General features: G+C 39.8%; 1 protein-coding gene across 1 annotated transcript in view; it reads right to left on the reverse strand.

The window, feature by feature from the left end:
* Positions 1–9,053: 9,053 nt before the first annotated feature.
* Positions 9,054–16,799, reverse strand: part of LOC135464887 (chitotriosidase-1-like) — a 32,521-nt gene continuing 24,775 nt past the window's right edge. The window contains exons 4-8 of the mRNA XM_064742456.1: positions 14,563–14,687; positions 11,284–11,407; positions 10,682–10,867; positions 10,230–10,349; positions 9,054–9,589 (exon numbers count right to left, since the gene is read on the reverse strand). Coding sequence (XP_064598526.1) covers positions 9,140–9,589; positions 10,230–10,349; positions 10,682–10,867; positions 11,284–11,407; positions 14,563–14,687 — 1,005 coding nt within the window. The 3' untranslated portion in view covers positions 9,054–9,139. The remainder of the gene's footprint in view (positions 9,590–10,229; positions 10,350–10,681; positions 10,868–11,283; positions 11,408–14,562; positions 14,688–16,799) is intronic.

Below are 16,799 nucleotides of genomic sequence, written 5' to 3' on the forward strand. Positions count from 1 at the left end.
CGTCGCTGTATAAGTGAAATAATCTTGGGTGCGGCGTAAAAACAACAATCAAACAAATAAATCAGACGACGCCATGGTGAAGGAAACAAAACAGAAAATATTAAATACTGATAACATTTATTAGGAAAGGCGGGACAAAAGCTATAGACTACACTTCTGCATCGTATGATATGAAAAGTTATAGCACAGAAATACGTGAGAAAGATACACACTGGAAGTCCTAAATTTAAAACTTAAACTATTTATGAATTATACCTGCACATAGATGTTATACCATATCCAATGAAAAATATTGGGTAATCTCGTGTTCTTGAATCATATGGTATAAATAAATTATCTCCAATATTGACATGATCGCATAATCCATGAGTCAATCAGTAAAACATTTATGCCCAAAAATATGTGGGTTTAAAATATATGGTATAGTTGCAAATATCCATTTACGGTCATATATATTGATTTCCAGTTGTGTTATACCGGTACTTCATCTTTCTCAAATTCCCCTTATGTAATACTTGTTCTTTCTCAAATGTAGTAACGTTTTCACAGTTCCGTAATACCTCTATCCTTTTCAAATGTAGTAAATAACAGTTTGGATAATAAAGTTTCTTTCTCAAATATAGTAATTCACTGTTGGGTACAAATTTCTTTCCCAGGTGTAGTAACGGTTCACGGTTGGGTAATAGTTTTTCTTTCTCAAATGAAGCAATTCACAGTTGAATAATACTTTTTCTTTCTCAAATGAAGTAATTCACAGTGGACAGTTGAATAATACTTTTTCTTTCTCAAATGAAGTAATTCACAGTTGAATAATACTTTTTCTCTCTCAAATGAAGTAATTCACAGTTGAGAGTTGAATGATACTTTTTCTTTCTCAAATGAAGTACTTCACATTTGAATAATACTTTTTCTTTCTCAAGTGCAGTAATTCACTTTTGGGTAATACTTCTTCGTTCTCAAATGTAGTAACTGGCTGTAGTGTGATACTTTTCTTTCTCAAATGTAGTAACTGTAGGGTGATACTTTTCTTTCTCAAATGTAGTAACTGACTGTAGTGTGATACTTTTCTTTCTCAAATGTAGTAACTCACTGTAGTGTGATACTTTTCTTTCTCAAATGAAGTACTATTTGATCATAATGCCTTCATATTCCTTACTGTTCATTAGTGGATTGAGATACATAATCTGATAATGGAAGGAGATTAATAAAATGTCCCATGTGTACATACGGTGAGGAAAATAAATAGTTTTCAATAATCTTCGGAAGTAAGTACTGGAATTAGTTTGTGATTATATTCATTGGTCAGTTTTGTAAAAAGTGGTAAGTAAGGTTTTTTTATGATTGACGTATCAGGATGCGCTTTGTTTTGAAAACTGCGTGTGCACATTACGTGGTGAATGAAAATAGAACACGGTTTACACATCTCCTGACGTATGTCAAAAGCTTTCCTTGATCACGGCTCACAAATCTGGTGACATATGTCAAAGGCTTTCCTTGATCACTGTTTATACGTCTGGTGACGTGTCAAAGGTTTTTATACGTCTGGTGACATGTGTCAAAGGCTTTCCTTGATCACGGTTTACACGTCTGGTGACATATGTCAAAGGCTTTCCTTGATCACTGTTTATACGTCTGGTGACGTGTCAAAGGCTTTCCTTGATCACGGTTTACACGTCTGGTGACGTGTCAAAGGCTTTCCTTGATCACGGTTTACACGTCTGGTGACATGTGTCAAAGGTTTTTACACGTCTGGTGACGTGTCAAAGGCTTTCCTTGATCACGGTTTACACGTCTGGTGACATATGTCAAAGGCTTTCCTTGATCACTGTTTATACGTCTGGTGACATGTCAAAGGGTTTCCTTGATCACGGTTTACACGTCTGGTGACATGTGTCAAAGGTTTTTACACGTCTGGTGACATGTGTCAAAGGCTTTCCTTGATCACGGTTTACACGTCTGGAGACGTCAAAGACTTTCTTTAATCACGGTTTACACGTCTGGTAACATGTCAAAGGCTTCCCTTGATCACGGTTTACACATCTGGTGACGTGTCAAAGACTTTCTTTGATCACGGTTTACACGTCTGGAGACATATCAAAGGCTTTCCTTGATCACGGTTTACACATCTGGTGACGTCAAAGACTTTCTTTGATCACGGTTTACACGTCTGGTGACATGTCAAAGGCTTCCCTTGATCACGGTTTACACATCTGGTGACGTGTCAAAGACTTTCTTTGATCACGGTTTACACGTCTGGAGACATATCAAAGGCTTTCCTTGATCACGGTTTATACATCTGGTGACGTGTCAAAGACTTTTTTGATCACGGTTTACACGTCTGGTGACATATGTTAAAGGCTTTCCTTGATCACGGTTTACACATCTGGTGACATATGTCAAAGGCTTTGTTTTATCATGACACAAATGATTCTACCTAACAAAATATCCTGGTGTTAGGCGACTGTCAACTCGGCTAGAGCTTGATTTGAACCTGGGGCCCCATTAGTCAGGGATTGGCCGTCTATGGTGAGAGCATCAACGCTTTAAGCTACAGTCCGTTTGTCTTAACTTTTCACCTATATTCAGCTCTCTACAAAGTCACTCATACTCACTACCAAAATTGACTTTAGTGAGTGGCACTTAACACCACAATCTGTACACATTGACAAGTTGTGCACCCATATTATTGCAAGGAAAATTTTCCTTCTTTCCTTGGAAAAGGCTTGTTTTCGATACGAAGAGTTTGTTGCTTCAGGTGACGTTATAAGTAATAAAAAAAAGTATGTCTGCCGGGAATTTACCTAAACTTTGATCTAGTTTTAATAAATGAGATTTATTTTATCTGTTGTAGCTTGATGATCTCAGGGCAGTTTAGCTTGAGAGCACCATGTGAGGGAAACTTTGCCGTAAAGGAAAGAATGTAGACCCGTCACAAAGACATTCGTACATTGTCATTGTGTGGAATTTGTTTGAACCGCACGGGTTGGTGCTACGCCGCTTGGTTTTGAATAGTTATGTCGTCATTGGAGGCAATGAGTTCCTGGTGTCGAAGACAAGCTGATGGAGTTTAACGTTTAACATCAGAGAAGTATTTTCATTGCGTTTTCTTTGAAATGAAATGAACGTCCAACATATGGATATATAGAGCTTGGATTGTTACCTGTCACTGAGAAATGGCAATTTTGGTAGCGAGTATGACAGATTTTAGAGACAGCTGAATAGAGGCAATGCGTTAAAAATAAACAAACTATGATGGGCTAGAACATCCACCAGGCCATGATGCCGTATTTAGATACACATGGATGCTTGAGGTTTTACGTCGTACTTAACAACTTTTTCGGTTGACAACGAACCAGGATGTGGTAGATGACCGATTATGGAGGTGTGTCATTTGACAACGCGTATAAAGTGAAAATGCCAAATCCAATACAAACATAGGCCTAGTCGTAGTCGGAAAGCCTGATCGAAAGCCTCCATGCCCGCATTTTGATGAAATGTGACTCGGACAGCTTAAATGCATCATTTTACTGCACGTTTCCCGTATTTTGATGAAACGTGACATTTTACTGCACATTTCCCGCATTTTGATGAAGCGTGACATTTTACTGCACGTTTTCCCTCACGTTTCCTTCAGTTTTTCCCTGGTTTGTCTGCTGCCAAGACGTCCAGTTTTTTTACAAGCCAAGACCGTAGGACATCTGGCTGCAAACAAGAAAGAGAAGATTAGTAAGTACATCTACTTTCGATATCTAACGTAAAACGTAAGCGATAGAAAGGGGGTTAAATGCATATAGCAAACTGTACATGTTGCTACAATGGTACCGACGCACATGTATAAAATTGTCTGCTTTATGTGAGAAATAGTTTTGAATATAGAATGGTTTTTGATGCCCTTTGTTCTTATTTTATCAGTTTATTTTCAAACCCGTATTTTGCTATTTGCGATACCCAAGATGGTCGTGCGCCTGAAATGATATTCATGGCAGTCATCTTCGATATTGTATAGGTATAAGTGACAAAATGGGCGTAAACCCAGGGGGGGGGGGGGGGTGTAGACATAAATCTCCTCACGTAAGAATGTTTGACTTATACGATCGGTAAAGGAAAGAGAGGCGCATGTCAAGGATAAACCATTGCCCTTCAGCAAGTTGTCGACGAACTTTCCTGTGAATGAAATACAGACTTACACAGTCATGTTTAGTGCAAAAGACAAGTTGTCTTCAGCAAACACTGACCGTTTACAGTGAACAAGGCCCTACCGCCGAACAGTGCGTGAGGAATGAACAATGTCCGTGTCTAAGGTATAATTATGTATTGAGATAAGGCCAAAACCATACTGTCACAAGTGATAGGCCCAAATCAGGTGGCATCTTTCATGATAGTGGAAAAACATCCAGCCGTACTCTCGACAATACGTCGTGTTCTAATGAAGAAACATACTCCAAACACAAATTTTTAAAATTTAATATAATATTTTGCTTTCTGGGCGATGCTAGAATCCTTTATGCTGCTGCAAGATAATGCTATTCTCTGGGCAACGAACACTAAAAATGTATTCTGATGTAATAAAGGGATAAGTCTGTATTATTTAACATGACAGCTTGTAGCAATATCATAATCTGTTCTGTCACGCATCACTCTGAAAACAAGGTATTCTGTCAAGCTAATGAAAACAGATTAGTTTTGAGGGTGTAGGAATATCGGATTAATTTCCAACACTATTGTGGTAAACAAATTTCTTACTTTAATATTTTAGAAATACATGTACAAATACATTTACATATATGATTTTGTAGGAAGCGCTTGTTAATAGGCATATAGAAATTAGCTTTGCAATCTCGGCCTTACATTCTTAATAGACGCATATAATAAAGTACTTAATAGCAATAATGACATGCGTAATATGTGTAATAGCAAAGTCATACTTTCACTTTCAAAGCGAGGCTTCCATTCTATATGGGAATGGGCGCATGCGTGGAAAGCATCCCGGATGTAGGCCCGACTCGATCTGTTCCTCTGTTCTTTGACACCCTGACATTTTCTGGTTGACATGATGGTGTTGACAATGATGAACCTCGTTTGTTCATGTTGACATGTATAGTGACCCAAACTTGATCATGTTCCCATGGACGATCATCGGATGCCCTTGTTGTCATGTTGGTTGATTCTAGAAGGTTCATGTCGAAATGGCATACGCTTGTCGACCACTGTGGCGCTAACATATTCGGATTGCATGGGGATCTGAAGGTGTTCACGTGACTTTGTTAACTTTGTTATTGAGTATTATCAAGTTCATACATTACATTCAGTTTTAACGTAACATTTCCACTCACGGCGGTCCACCATGTTTTTCTGTATAACATCCCCGAAATTCAGCAGTTGCCTGTGGCCATTTGGAAACTATCACTCTTTTATCACTGCTCTAGCTTTACTCGCTGTGCTGTTATCTTTTATATCCCTAAGGTTATGAATGTAACAGGGTAGATTAAATTGGCTACACAATAAGTATAAGCGACATAGCAGGAATTTCAGGAGCGCTATCCCATGGGTCCCTGGTTCGAATCCCCAAAATGCTGCTCCAACACACACATAGCAAAACAAAAATGTAAATACAGAACCAAATCAAAACTATACAGTCCCATATATATTCTTTTATTAAACGAAAAAGTCATAAATTATACATATATACAATTTAGCATATACAGAGTACCGGTTCTGATTTGAAAAAGAAATACAAACAACTTTTATTTTAAAACTTCCCAGTACCAAGTCCGCATGCAAACGCAATAAACTTTTTAAGCTAAGCGGCGCTATAATTTTGTATAGTTAACACCGATGCATCGGTGACTACTGGCAATACACGGGCAACATGCAAGTAGGTGTACAATGGATTTATAATGGTGCCTTTCAATCCGTTAGTGAATGGGTAACTTATCAGTTTGCCGAATTCTCTATTTTTGATACACAGCAAAATTATTTCTGTTGTCGTTAGTAATAAAATTGCTGAAAGAATTTTTTCAAGGTAACTAAACGTATAATATGAAAGCAGCTCATACATACGGAAGAGCGTTGTATACGTTCTAGATTGAGGCTTAAATTATCTCTATTCTATTCGTTTTGTTTTTTTTCCACAGAAATATGCATGCACCACTACACCCAAACTTCAGGGTATCAATCAATTTGTGTTACACAAATAAACACGTGTGGACAGCTTGCAAACTTCTAAATAAAAGCAACAACAGAAAGGAGAAGTAGAAAAGAAAAGAAGAAAGAAACAAAGAAGAAGAATCTCTCCAAAGTATATGTAGGCTCCTGGCACGCCATTAGCACACTACTGGTACACCGGTAGGAACCTCCTGGCATACCATTATCACACTACTGGTATACCCTTAGAAACTTCTGGCACGCCATTATCACACTGCTGGTATACCTTTAGAAGGCTCCTGGCACACCATTATCACACTACTGGTACACCTTTAGAAGGCTCCTGGCTCGCTATTATAACACTACCTGGTACATCGTCAGAACGCTCTGGCAAGTCATTAGCTCACTACTGGTATACTTTTAGAAGGCCCCTGACACCATTACACACTACTGGCGTACTTTAGCAGGATTCTGATACGCCACTAGCACACTACTGAACACTTTTAGAAGGCTCCTAGCTCACCACGACCATTCCAAAGCTCATTTGTTACTGCAGCAGTGATCTGCGAATGTGGAGACCAAGTAGTGTAACAAAAGAGAAACACATCACCATCACTGTTCCACAGACAAATTAACACATGTACGGCTGGCGTACTGCTGACGCTACACATATGACCTTGATACCTTTCGAAGGAACTGTTACTTCTTGAAAACAAATATACCCACAATGACCAAGGATGTCTGAAAATGTTGAATAATTCAGTAAAATAAAACGAACTAAATAAAAAAAAATGATATTTTGTATATTTATTTACCGTCTTCATACATGTGCTTTTATATATGTAAGAAAAGAAAAGTTAAATTTGTCGGCTTTCATTCACAAATATAAATACGTGTTGTTTAATTATCTGTCAGAGGTTTGAGTCAATAAAAGTTATATGTGTCACTCTGATGAAGGTACACCATAGCAAATTGCAGGAAGCATGTCGTTAAAAACAAGACAAACGATTGGATCAGAATGGCCTTACTCTCACCGTATGGATACAAAAAGCGTTTTTAAAACCAACCTGTGACGTCAAACTATTGTTACATCGTTACACTGCGATGGCGTCGTTTAGCATGCAGACATAAAGGCACGAATGTGTTTTTAGCCACGTGAACACACGATTGTCAGCAGGGTGGGTTCTAAGTGGCGGAATGCCCTCCTAAAGCCCCCATACCCTAACATAAGGGAGCCTGCCAGAGGAGCCTCTGCTCCATTACTTTCAAGGAATGGAGCGTTGCTCGGACATTCCGCTCCAACGTCACTATGTAGTAATGCAATGAAGAATGTAGTTCCAACTATTTTTGGCTTTTTCTTTTGGCCTGGCCGTTCAATATTTTACTGATCTTTTTTTCGGAAATCATTATTACATCAGACTGACCGACAATGCATATATAAATTAATTTACATGGCAACTGATTTGCGCCAAGGCAGTAAGATGTGTTTCAGGGATTCAACAATGTCCAATTCATAGAAAACAGTACTGTGGCTTAAAATCTAAAGATCCTACATAAATAATTCCCCACAGTTTATGTGAGACTAATGTTTACTACCAAATATGCAAAACGGTGGATATTAGGTGAAATTGCATACTGAGAAAATGAGCAAAACGTCCGCCTACGTCACTGTCGTCAAGCTGACAACCGGATGTGTCGACAACAAACCAAAAATGGACTAGGGCATGGAGATTTAAGGACTGCTGAACATAAGTTTACGTATGCTTATACACGAGAAATTATACTTGTCTGCAATCGTATAGGCCTGTGGTTTGTAATAGAGGAATTAATTCCTCTAGGGAGCGCTTCTTCAAAGTACTATGTTCTATGAAGCAAGAAGATGTCTTAAAATGCTTTCACATATTTTTCGGTACAACTCAGACTTCAAATCTAATGCACTTTGACGCGCAAACACTTCGCTAAAACAAGGCAAAGGTGTTGAATTTCCATTCTTCGTTGAACTGGGAAGGTTTCTATACAAACATACATGTAAACTAGACAAATTAACTCAGACAATGTATATAGCCTGTTTCCATAACAAATATTTTTTTTAAAGTTGATCCATAGTTTTGGGAGCAAAAATATGAAGTAGCTCGAAGCCTATATACACCCACAAAAATGGGAGGCCGGTGTTTAAGACCATATTTGGCTGCAGGAATTCCACACATAGTGGTATATACTTTTAAATCCTATCATAAAATGTAATTGTACTGTACAGGGTCATGCATGTGTTGGTAATAGAGCACTCCTTCATTCAAATCAACCAATAGGGGAGTTTCCTGATAGAAGGAATCCTGTTGTAACATGTGATCTGTCAAAAATGCTAGGCAACTAAACTGACATTACTCATCACCTGCGTACATCGCCATGTTTTGGAGGCACAAATGAATCCCCTTTCTTTCAGGAACTTATTAAACCTATTTTCATAAACGCTCAGCTCCTCGGTTTTCTCCTTCGCTCGTTTACTTTTTATGAAACTTTCCCATGTTATAGTATGTGTAATTAAAAACATTTGACTACCATTTCTGACCTGTCACATGGTACAGTAGGACATTTTTTACCTCTAGCGATAAAAGATTTCGCTTCCGGATCTCTCCTGTTCATGTTTCCTTGGCCAACACAATGTTTTGCATTGGTGCAATAGTATAGTTTATACATGAATAGAGTTAATAAATAAAGAAACCATACAGGATATTTTATAATGTAGCTCAAACTCATCATATGGAAGGTTAAAAAATACAGAATAATGGGAATAAAATCAAAATACCAAATAAATGTTCAAGATTTTGTTTAAAGATTGTGTTTGGGAGTCTTATTAAATGAAACTGTTTTCAACGTATTGTAAGAAGTTATAAGAAATGTATGTTGAGATTCCAAAGACCAATGCCTCACTTAAACATTTATCTTAGATCCAAAATTATTTGATAAATAAAGTTAGATAAATTAAAACTAAAACTTAACCAGACCAGCTAAGCACGAACTTAACAATCAAGCCTATTAACAAAATAGAAGTCGAAACTTTGTTCCACTTTGCTTTGATCGCGCTACTTGTTACTACTACAAAGATGGAACCTTTCTTTGGCGTAGTTTTACCAGAAGGTATGAGATTTTCGCTTTCCGTTGTCGATGTCGTTTTCGTTGGGCGCTTTGTTGTCGTTTTGGAGCTTACCGTCGTCTTGGGCAGAAGTTTTGTGGTATACCGAATTGTGCTCGACGGGCGTAGAACTTCGGTTGTTTTCGGAGGCGTTGTTTCGGGAATTTCCGGAAGTGTCATATTGTCGATTGTCATCTTCATGGCCGACGTCAGCGGAAATTTTCCCTGCCCGCAGTAAGTCCCACTAAAGTCGTCGAGATCCAGAGACCAAATCATTACGCCGCCAAGGCGCTGTTGGATCATCCATTCAGTCTAATCAAATACACAGTTATAATTTTAATTAAAGAAATAAATTAACACACTAAACCTCAAATTGTGAAACGAATTCGTAAATGGAATTTCTCAACAGAATTTTCTGCGAATACGCCTGACAAAAATGGCGCCCTAAATAACAGAGTCTTTACAGATGACGCTCAACAAATAGCTTGTTATAACTATGACTTGAGCGTTGATTGGCATTAAAATTGGTGTCTGGAGATACGTATGTTAATTCTTGTGCGCAAACTTGTGCATAAAATATACAAACACAACAGTAATTAGGGAGAAATATCTTATTCCAACTAATTCATGTTTTACGGCTGATTTTGTTAAGATTTTCTAAGAGAAGCGTGATGGTATTTGGGATTGTATTATGTCATACAAATGTGACATTAATTTTTTAGCAATAAATCAATCAAAAAAGCAAACAGAAAAGTAGTTCCAAAAATGTTTCTTTCTTCCCTAGACACATAAAGAAGGGAAAGTAATTTTTCAGTATGAGAGCTGACAGGTGAACGCCGTCTGTGGCCTTGAAGGGATAGCATCGTCTAACGTTTAAACTGGACCAATCAGACCTGCAGAAAAAATAACCACATCAAGTCATCCAAAAACTGACCAATCACGATAACCGTACCTTCGCCTGCACGCTCTTGGGGTCGTCAAAGCCCACCCACTGGTTCTCCTTGTAGGCGAATGGAGTCTTCTGGATATCATCCCACTGGTATTCCCCACCGTCCGAAAGAAAGTTGCAGATCTGAAGAAATGTAGATAATATTGACTGATTTTTGACTGATTTATTGCTAAAACTAGAAGCTGTACAGATTGACCGACCAGTATTCAAAACTGCCGACTGCCGACATATAATTTAGCTAAACTATTCATAAATTTTGAAAACTTTTCTTTATTATCCCAGGGGAAATTACCAATACTCTTCGGTTTATTTCATGAATCAGAGTGCAATGCATTTATGCATAACAATGCTTGATTTGAAAACCTCTGGCGTTTACGTTTGTGTCTCTTTGGGCAGACTTTCCATTTCGATATGCTTATGTGCCTTGCACATAACACTGTATAATTGTTATATACCTCGTAGTATGACAGCACCCCTGGTACAAGAGTGAACTCCCCTTGTATACCAGGTCCGATAGCTGGCGCTCCGACACCAGTCGTACTGTTATCCTGGAGGGTGAATGTCCGACCGGAAGCGGCGATACCCAGCACGAGCTTCTCCCTAGGGGCTCCAGCCTCCACCCACCTGTTAACTGACCATTCCTGACAAAAAGAACCCAAAACACATGATACTTTTGATATAATGAAAAATCGATAAAATAAAGACGGTTCTAAGAAATGATGAAACTTAAGTTTCAAAAAGTTTAGTGGTCTTTCCGCTCATCAAAACATGTAGGCAAATGGGTTTGTAGGCATGTAACGATAAGGGGTAAAACACGATCATTTGAATTGTTGTTGGAAAAATCAGTTAACATCAATACCTCAATTATTTCGGTTAAATCTTCATAGTTTTCTCGCATGTTCACAACTTTGTAATTTCTGAAAATTCTCAAATATTTCTTTTAGGGGCCGCCTGCAAAAATGATCAAAAGAGACTCCTAAGACATCCGAAAATTCCCGGAGATTACCCGGTGAAATCCAGCCGAGCTTCTACGGAAAGTTGCTAGCGCCATATTTACCTGACTGAGCTGTTGATGAAACCGGATATTGTCTGCACGTGAGAAGAGCGGACTGTTGAGACCCGTTAGGCCGCTCCAAGGACCGTGGTAATCATACGTCATCAAGCTCATGAAATCGAGATACCTGAGGAGAAAAGACGCAGGGAATAAATATCAGATTTGCAAGGTAATCCCATAAACTATCACACTGTCTCGCGCGACTTGACGTTAAATGGTCAGTCCAGTATATAGATAAAGTGTAAGGAAGTACCGAATACAACTACAACGTACACATGACGTCACTGAACTCCAATTCGCTCGCTAAGGTAAAGAACATGCAATCTCATACGCGGAATCCAAAACTTACACCAATCAGAGCCCGGCACATTCATAAAACTTCGTAATCTATAAGTCGAATTCGACATTCGTATACAATCAGTCAATATGGACGTTCCAGGTCAACAGTCGCAAGGCCAATTCCCTAAGTGACAAACCACCAAACATAGAACTAAGGACGTATATAATGTAGGAAATTAGCACGAAAGCAGTCAACAGTTTTCAGTGATGTTGGAAAGGCGCAAGGAATGTTCTAGGCAACTGAGTGAAATCAGTACTCAGATCGTGTACCATGCTAGTATATCAGTTGTCGATAATAAAATATGTATCTCAGTTGCGCTTTGATTGCAACTGTTTATATATCCGACGTGGCGATCTAATTCAACACGATAACTATACAGCCCCTAGTCCCGGGTTAAAGTGAAAGACAGCACCTGAGTAATGTTAATGTCCACTGAAAGAATACCAGTTAAAGTAACTTAAACAGGTATTGAATATTTTTTTTAGATTATTTTCAACCCGGTAAAAATTTAGTGAAACTTCGTCTTGACACAGCTTCAGCACGTCTCCATTATCGACAGTAAGGGTGACATCACGTCTACTCTAGCTCTCCAACGTCGAAGGTATTTTCCGTATAATAGACTAAGCAGTCGCCTATGGCAAATAAAAGTTGTAGACTTCGGCGATGAATGCACAAGTGATAAATAGTTAAGATCATCTACAAGGAACTTCAGCGACTCTGCTTAAATAGCCTATATGCAGATGCACGGCCGGGGCATTCTTGGTTCAGGTCGTAGCCTCCGCAGGGGATTGATGGTGATTTTGAGCCCTACTAAATGTTCACAAAATTACAATAAGAGTGTTGTACAACTAGATTCATATTCAATTCTGAAAGAAATGGAATTAATTCTAAGCACTACCGGGGCTGCATGACCTAGGCAATCGACTGTCGCTGGATTTTATGCTTCCATTTTGTAGTGGTGGCTTCTAAGATGAGATTTACAAAGTTTAGTGAATGTGGCCTCAGAATTACTTCCATCGTTTTTGGCGGTGTTTAAGTTTACCAGACTACCAGACTGTCTGTGGAGTTTTGTGTAACGTAAGACAGGCGGACATATGCGAGACTAATTATTATGTATTGTAATGGATAGGTCTTGCCAGCCAAAATTAAACAGGAATATACCAATGTGTCCGGTCAAATCGTCAAAAAATGAAATGGATATACTTATTTATTTATTTGGTGTTTTACGCCGTACTAAAGAATATTTCACTTATATGACGGTGGCCAGCATGGTGGGAGGAAACCGGGCAGAGCTCGGGGGAAACTCTCGACTATCCGCAGGAAATGGATATAATGGAAATTGGCATTTTGTTCGCCGAGAAACATGACAGTCAAACGTAGCCACGCTTGAAAAAATCCGGGGGAGGATAAAGAACGCGGGAAATATTTACTGAAGTCTTTTTCACTTACACGACGGTAGCCAGTTCATGGCAGAAGGAATGAAGAACTGATTATTTCATTACGCCACTTCAGCAGTATTGCAGCCATATTCGTGGCCAGATCATAACATGGGTTGCTTTGATCCATTTTCAGGTAATCAATTTAATATAGGAAGTTTATAATTTGTACACTGATTTTTTTTACTGCATAACAATGTACCAACCGCAATTTGAGTTTTTTTTCCTGTTTTGAGTTTGGCTTTTTGGCCACTTGCAGTTTATTTATTTATTTGACTGGTGTTTTCCACCGTACGCAAAAATACACTTGCAATTTCTTACGTAAGTCTTAAGTTGCTTGAGAAAAACGAGCACTCAACTCAGTTGCAGTATGCTGACACCATACCCACCAGCATTTGGCCTATCCGTTAAGCTGAGAGCCAAGTGAGACAATACCTGATGTAACGCTCTCTAATAATTCGACCATTCCAATGAGACACCAGCAGAGGTAAATGTAGTATAGTTGGGCCAAGCTTATAGCTGTTTTGTGTGAAAACATCCCGTTTATTTTAGCTCCGCCTACTTTCTTTTCAGAAACTTGACATTTGTGCATGTAACGTCCGTAGAGCGACTTGTAGAACTAAAACTGTATGGCCTGTTTGACGTCAATTAACGGGCTGGCGTGATTCTCGCGACAACTCGCGAGACTCACGTGGGTGGAATGTTTCTGCACTTCTGGCAGGAGCGCTAATCCTTCGGTAAACACGTGACCTCTACAGTTATCGTTAGCAGGCTTGACCTTCAGCCATTGGGGAAGTCGTGTAGGGGGGAAAAAGTCGTCGCACTTTTGTGAAATTTCGCCACCCGCTTCGGACCGAGTCAGGAAGCAGACTTAACACCTGTATATAGTATTGCCCACACCAGCTTTCATAAAAAAGCGAGGCATAGCTTAGCTTGTGGCGCCCGCGGGAATGGCTTAACAGTGTATCAACAAGGGTATTAAACACGTCATCAGAATTTACAATCTACTGACAAGGGTTCATAATGTCATGCATTACACACAATGCGTCGCTGATCTATTAACAAAAAGTTGTAGGCAACTATGACGACGACTGGTATCGAACTGCCTACCGTGGGAATTATGTCTGGATCAACGAAACCCAAGGATTTTGCTTCGCAAATAAAAGCCATTAGTGCAAATATAACAGCATATGTTTGGATCAGCTACACTGCAATGTATGTATCAACTTCGGTACAATCTGTTCATTTATAACTTAGTACTCAATACAGGCCTAAGATTACATTCACAAGACACACATAAAGAGAAAAGATAAATAAAGAACACACTATCCAATCAACAGAAAAGTAAATATATAAAGCTCATAATAAAAAGAGCAAAGTCAGTCAAAAAATAATTAAATAAAAAGAAAACAGGATAAAAAAATATGTAGGACTAATTTCACCTGTAAAAATGATGAATTTCTAAACTGATACGTGTGCCGGAAGTAGCTACAACTGCTAACTCACGGTGCAATCTTATCCACCTCGTAACTCTCCTCGATATGTTCTTCTGCCACACCCAGAGCCGCCGACAAGACCAGCCGCTCATTGCCGCTCCGACGAGCCTCGTTTTCAAACTCACGACGGAGATCCTGAAATGTACAAGTTTTCATATTAAGCCTACTCTTTACAGTGCATGTGCCATTCTCTACGCTCGCTTAATATCACTGCCACCACTAGACAAGCTTGGACTTTTTTTGCCTGTACGCTGCACGTGTAGGGTTAGCATCACCACTGATGTCCTCCAGCAAACCTATAGTCGGCATTCATCAATAAATTTGTTTCAGTTTTCTGTTAAAATCATGATGTACATATTTTATATTAAGAGACTGTAAATGTACAAAGTACTGTTAGAAACAAAGATTGAGACAGAGTTTTTATATTTTCTAAGATCATTTCCTGTCTCATCTTACTTCTTTAGCCTTATTGACCTAGAACATCCATTATGGTTGACGGCTGGTATGCGAATGTCTGTTTCGACGCATATAGATTCATCACCGTAAGAGCAATGATCTGGGTGTTATTCAAGATTCCCGTATCTTATTTTCGTTGTGTCAGTGAAGAAAGGCGAAGATACAGAGCGGAGAGGTTGACTAATCTTGGCCAGCCAGGCCACCTGACTTGTTGCAAAACTACTGGTCTCGCGAGATAATGCGTGATATTTATCAGGTGTTATATAACATTTTGAACACAAACACACACGTACCAATGTTAAGCTCTCTCTTTTACAAACCGAAATGCTGTACATAAATGTAAGAATGTTACATCCAACATTTTGGCAGTGGTAAAGGTGTAAAACATGGTGCTAGTGGGCAATGTGTGAACAATTGAATGAGGTGTTCTAACAATGGATGGTTCCAACACATTCGACTATCCCTTCTCGTGAAAATGTTACCTTTCATTCCATTCCCGGTGAAAGAAATTGGTGACGTCATGACGTCACAGAAAGATTGAGAATTTGTACCCAATCTGTGGGACATCTGGTTGACCTATGTGCAACAATATTGCTTATGACTAGTCTTTATTCACCAATTGAGAAAGGTCTGTTGCAAGGTGGTTGGATTTTACTCGTAATGTATGTGACCATTCATCTGCTTTCACAATGTTGTTGTTGTTCTGTTGGTTGTGATTCTGCTGAAGGACTAAGTAGTCCTGAGAGCTGGGGCCGATCCTGCTGAAGGACTAGGTATTCCTGAGGGCTGGGCCCGATTCTGCGGGTGGACTAAGTATTCATGAGGGCTGGGACCGATTCTGCTGACGGACTACATATTCCTGAGAGCTGGGGCCGATTCTGCTGAAGGACTAGGTATTCCTGAGGGCTGGGCCCGATTCTGCGGGTGGACTAAGTATTCATGAGGGCTGGGACCGATTCTGCTGACGGACTACATATTCCTGAGAGCTGGGGCCGATTCTGCTGATGGACTAAGTATTCCTGAGAGCTGGGCCCGATTCTGCTGACGGACTAAGTGTTCCTGAGGGCTGGGGCCGATTCTGCTGATGGACTAAGTATTCCTGAGGGCTGGGACCGATTCTGCTGACGGACTAAGTATTCCTGGGTGCTGGGACCTATTCTGCTGGGAGACTAAGTATTCCTGAGGGCTGGGGCCGATTCTGCGGGTGTACTAATTATTCCTGAGGGCTGGGACCGATTCTGCTGATGGACTAAGTATTCCTGAGGGCTGGGACCGATTCTGCTGGTGGACTAAGTATTCCTGAAAGCTGGGACGGAATTGCCTGTTGGACTAAGTATTCTTGTGAGCTAGGGCCGATTCTGCTGATGGACTAAGTATGCCTGAGGGCTGTGGACGATTCATCTAACGGACTAAGTATTCCTGAGGGCTGGGCGCGATTCTGCTGACAGACTAAGTATTCCTGAGGGCTGGGGCCGATTCTGCTGGTGGACTAAGTATTCCTGAAAGCTGGGACCGATTCTGCTGGTGGGCTAAGTATTCCTGAGGACTGTGGACGATTTTGCTAACGGACTAGATATTCCTGAAAGCTGGGATTGATTCTCCTGGTGGACTAAGTATTCCTGAGAGCTGGGGCCGATTCTGCGGAAGGACTAAGTGTTCCTGAGGGTTGGGGCCGATTCTGCGGGTGGACTAAGCATACCTGAGGGCTGGAGCCGAATTTACTGGGGGACTAAGTATTTCTGAGCGCCAGGGCCGAGTCCACAAAACCATTTCTGACTTAAGTCAAAATTT

The sequence above is a fragment of the Liolophura sinensis genome, chromosome 4 (genome assembly GCF_032854445.1).
Source record: "Liolophura sinensis isolate JHLJ2023 chromosome 4, CUHK_Ljap_v2, whole genome shotgun sequence".
NCBI lineage: Eukaryota > Metazoa > Mollusca > Polyplacophora > Chitonida > Chitonidae > Liolophura > Liolophura sinensis.